The 4,459-nt window shown below is 44.7% G+C and overlaps 1 protein-coding gene across 1 annotated transcript in view; it reads right to left on the bottom strand.

Moving 5' to 3' along the window:
• LOC135104036 (uncharacterized) overlaps nucleotides 1–4,459 on the bottom strand; it is a 143,891-nt gene continuing 139,432 nt past the window's right edge. Inside the window, exon 5 of the mRNA XM_064010913.1 lies at nucleotides 1–110. Coding sequence (XP_063866983.1) covers nucleotides 30–110 — 81 coding nt within the window. The 3' untranslated portion in view covers nucleotides 1–29. The remainder of the gene's footprint in view (nucleotides 111–4,459) is intronic.

The following is a 4,459-nucleotide window of genomic DNA, read 5'->3' on the forward strand; positions in this document are numbered from 1 at the left end:
CTTCAGATAAAAAGGAAGTTATGAGGACATCAAACCCCGTAGCAGTAACAGGGATTTCTTCCTTGGTGGCGTACAGAACTGCTCAAAGCCAAGACACGATGACAGCCACCCTGTGAAAGAAGAGAGCAGCCATGACTATCACCATCAGGATAGACGCAGTGGGTCAGACTATAAGGTAAACTTTTTCCTTTCCACTCACAAACTGCGGTGAATAATCACTCACACGAATTTCCGAGTAAGTGCTACAGCGGTACATGTCTGGGTAGTGTTGTTGTTGTTGTTCATTTTTTTTTATTATTCTTTTGATTTAGTGTGAGTGTACTCTTTTAATAATTCTTCACTTCATATTTTATCCTCTGCCTTTTCATTTCCTGTTGTGGTCTGCCATGGTCGGCGATGTCTTCAGGGCTACGGCACCATAGATAGATAGAACTACAATATTCTACTCAAGATTCTTCAAGAAATAAAAAATAAAATGGCCGCATAAATTCATCCGCTCCATTCATCAACCGCAGCCCAGAGACCACCACGAGGCACTACAAATCCCTGAAGGAGTGTCAGTGCCGTGGCTCGGTGCCTCCGTGCCTTCCTGGCCAAGAGTAATTACTACGTCGGGGAGGAGGTGGAGGGGGTGGGAGGGAGCAGAGGCCGCCCGCCGCCCGACAACCAGCATCAACATTCATGCCTTAATTCCTTGCATTGTGAATGGCCATTTTTATCGTGCCGAAAACAACGGTGCCGCCACTCGAATTACCCATCATAACCATGCAGGCGCCGGCCTGACCAAACACCTCACCCCTCACCCCTCAGCGCCGCCAAATCTCAACCTACAGCCAGGGAAACACAAGGGCGGGATCGATGTGCGCGGTGGTATGGGGTTGCGCCTCTATCGTCGGGCTATCGAGTTAATAGGGCGCGTGCTACCTCAATTTCTGAATTTTCAAAAGCTATGGTTCAAGATCACGAGAGGTTGGGCTTTTCCGCGGCTTGGTATGGGCGTCCCTGCACCGCCTGGCCCCGCGCTCCTCGTCGCTCACCCCGGGGAGGGGAAGAGGGGCGTCTCAGGGGCAGGGGGGAGGGGGAGGAATCGCCGTGTTTGCTGGGTCTGACTGGCTGTTCTTTTCACGCCCTACCTTTCTTCCTCCCATCCCGCCCTCGCTCAGCCCTGCGGCCAGAAGGGGAATGTGAATTACTGGAGATGCCGCGCCGCACCTTGGCGGAAACGGACCATGATTTGTGTGAGGTGAGCGAAAAACAAGGGGAGCAGGAAGGCGATCTGTTAATTGCGCAGTCATTCCATCAGAGGGTAAATTGTGCGTGTTATGCATCCCCCCCTCACGCCCTCACCCTCCCCTTCTCTCCCCATGGATGAAGGAGCCTCCTGTACCCCTCTCCTCCAGCACCCCTCTTCCAGTACCCCTCTCCCTCTTTCCCTCCTCCTCCTGCTCCTCTGACGCTCGAAAGCAACGCCGTCAAATATGTTAACACGGTAAATATATTCCGTCAAGCACCGACATTACCTCCACGCCGTGTAATCCCGTCAGTTATTCTCGCCCACGTCGAATATTCCCCGTCAGAACCGTCGCCTCCACACCAAAGACCCCGTCACTTGTCCCTCGCGCGCAGAATGTTCCACAGCTTCACTAGACAGCGTGGCGTGTTAGAAAAAAATAGGGGAAAAAAATTATATACTCTCGCTTCTGCTGCAGTCCTTCTCTCGCTTCTCTCGCTTCCACCTCCTGTGCTGTCTCCGCTTGGTGTGCTAAATATTCCACTCAGCGTCTCTCCTCCTCATCTTCCACTACAACGGTCTCTACTTTGTCCTGTCTGTCTTCCTCTCACTTTGCCGCTTTCACAGTGCAATAATACATCCACGGCAGATATAATACTGTATAAATAATAATGGGAATCCTTACTTAATTTCATACGTTTGACTTGCCTTTCTTATTGTAGTAATAAATAAATGATGGATACATGTGGAGAAAATATATTGTTTCTTAAAATTATTCTTATCTTCATGTCTTTTACTCTGAACACTTTTATTATGCAATAATAAATTCATAGGAAATATAATGCTGTACAGGAAATAATAGGTAATAATAAAACAAACAAACGTAGACATACGAAAAATAGATAAATAGATCAATACTGAAAAAAACTACAAAATTCATGGATTCATCTACAATAACTAGTTGCCTATAGCATAATAATAAAGCCAGAATATTTACAATACTATACATAATACAGGGAAAAAATACACCAACAACACTCCATACCCTCGTTTACAAAAAAAAAAGAAAGAAAGAAAGAAAGAAAAATATGAACGGAAAAACTACAACACCTCTTATTTAGATTCGTCTTATCATCCCATCTTCCATTGCACAATAGAATATATCGATAACAAATACATATACACCACAAAAAAAAAAATAATAAATAAATAAATAAAATAAATAAATAAATAAAAAAATACAAATTACATATATTAACCTACAAAAAAACCCAGTTACCTACAGCACAATAATAAATCCCCTTTTTATACAATACCATACATAAAATACTAGTAAAAATACACCAACAGCACTCCATACACACGCTTACACGCTTACAAAAAAAAAAAAAAAAAAAAAAAAAAAAAAATTGCTTCATGGGATTCACGAGACCATGAGTTACACAGGCGGTGGCCGGAGGAATGTTAATAAAAAGAATGAACAGCCCTTACTATCTTTTTTTTCCCCTTTTTGGCTCCCGACGCTCGCTAGCCCCAAATAAAGAAAAGAAACTGATAGATAAAAAGAGAGAAACCAATCACGCAACGGACGCCTCACAATACCTATCACCTGAATGCTTCTCTCTCTCTCTCTCTCTCTCTCTCTCTCTCTCTCTCTCTCTCTCTCTCTCTCTCTCTCGTTCACCTGCCACCACCACCACCCACCATCACCGCTGTCACCACCAACTATCAGCAGCTGCCATCGCCACTACCATCACCACTATCACCACTAATACTGTCACCACCATCATTATCATTACCACCATCGCCACTAGTACGATCTTTAATGTATCTATCAACACCAGCATTTTTCTAACACCATAGGAGTCACTATTAACAGATAATCACTGCCGTTACCGCTATTACTATCATCACTACCAATCATCACAATTATGACTATGATTACTGTTACCACCGACACTGCTACACGATCATTATCATCACCACAAAGACAACTTCTGCTACTATCACCACCACAACCATCACCATATACTGTCATCACAGCTGTCATCGACTACTATCATCACAACTACCACCACAACCACACAAAGGCATTACTCCTGTAGGTACTATTGTCACTACTAACAGAACACCACCACCACTACCAACAACAACTGCAACAATCTTACTACTACTACTACTACTACTACTACTACTACTACTACTACTACTACCACCTCACCACCACCACCATCCTTACTACCACCACCACCATCCTTTCCACCACCACCACCACCACTACCACCACCCTTCCACCTCCCAACTTTTCCTGTCTCAAGTAAGTCAATTAAGGAAGGAGCGAGCATTCAAATCTGCTTGCTAATTAATCTAGAAACTCATTAGAGACGCTAATTAATTCGTCTGTTAAGTCATTTTAAAGCCCAGCAAGGGAGAAGGGCGGGAGCGAGACGTGGCAAGAGGGGCGAAAATAGCGGATCAGTCTGAAGGGATTTTCGACTCTATGCAGTTACGGAGCGGGTGTGGGATAGCACTGTATTGCATTCTAGTCCTCAATTAAGAGCCTGTCACAATGGTACGCTTCTCAGGGGCTAAACTACCTATTATCATATTCAAGAGTATGTGTGGGGGGAAGAGAGAGAGAGAGAGAGAGAGAGAGAGAGAGAGAGAGAGAGAGAGAGAGAGAGAGAGAGAGAGAGAGAGAGAGAGAGAGAGAGAGAGAGAGAGGAGAGAGAGAGAGAGAGAGAGAGATTAACGTTACGAGTGAGTGATACATATACGTACTCAGTTTAATAACAATATATATATTTCCTACCCTCGCTATTGCCATTTTTCTCCGCCCATCTATCTATCTTATCCATCAATCTACGTATTTATTCATCAGCGTACGAATGGACGAGAGATGGCGAAAAACGAAAACGAAAACAACTGCACGCACACACACACACACACACACACACACACACACACACACACACACACACACACACACACACACACACACACACACACAATCTAAAAATCTTACCTCCATTTCTTTCTGAACTGGAGAGACCGAGAGACGGGGAGAAGAGGAAGAGACATGAGAGGTGTGAGGTGGAAGAGGAGGAGGAGGAGGAGGAGGAAAAGCAGAGAGTCTCTCCAGAAGACAGAAAGAAGCACTGGTGTAGGAAGGAAGGAGGGAGGGAGAGAAGGAAGAGAAGAGAGGAAGAGAGAGAGGGAGAAAGGAAG

Source organism: Scylla paramamosain, chromosome 10 (assembly GCF_035594125.1).
Source record: "Scylla paramamosain isolate STU-SP2022 chromosome 10, ASM3559412v1, whole genome shotgun sequence".
NCBI classification, from domain to species: domain Eukaryota; kingdom Metazoa; phylum Arthropoda; class Malacostraca; order Decapoda; family Portunidae; genus Scylla; species Scylla paramamosain.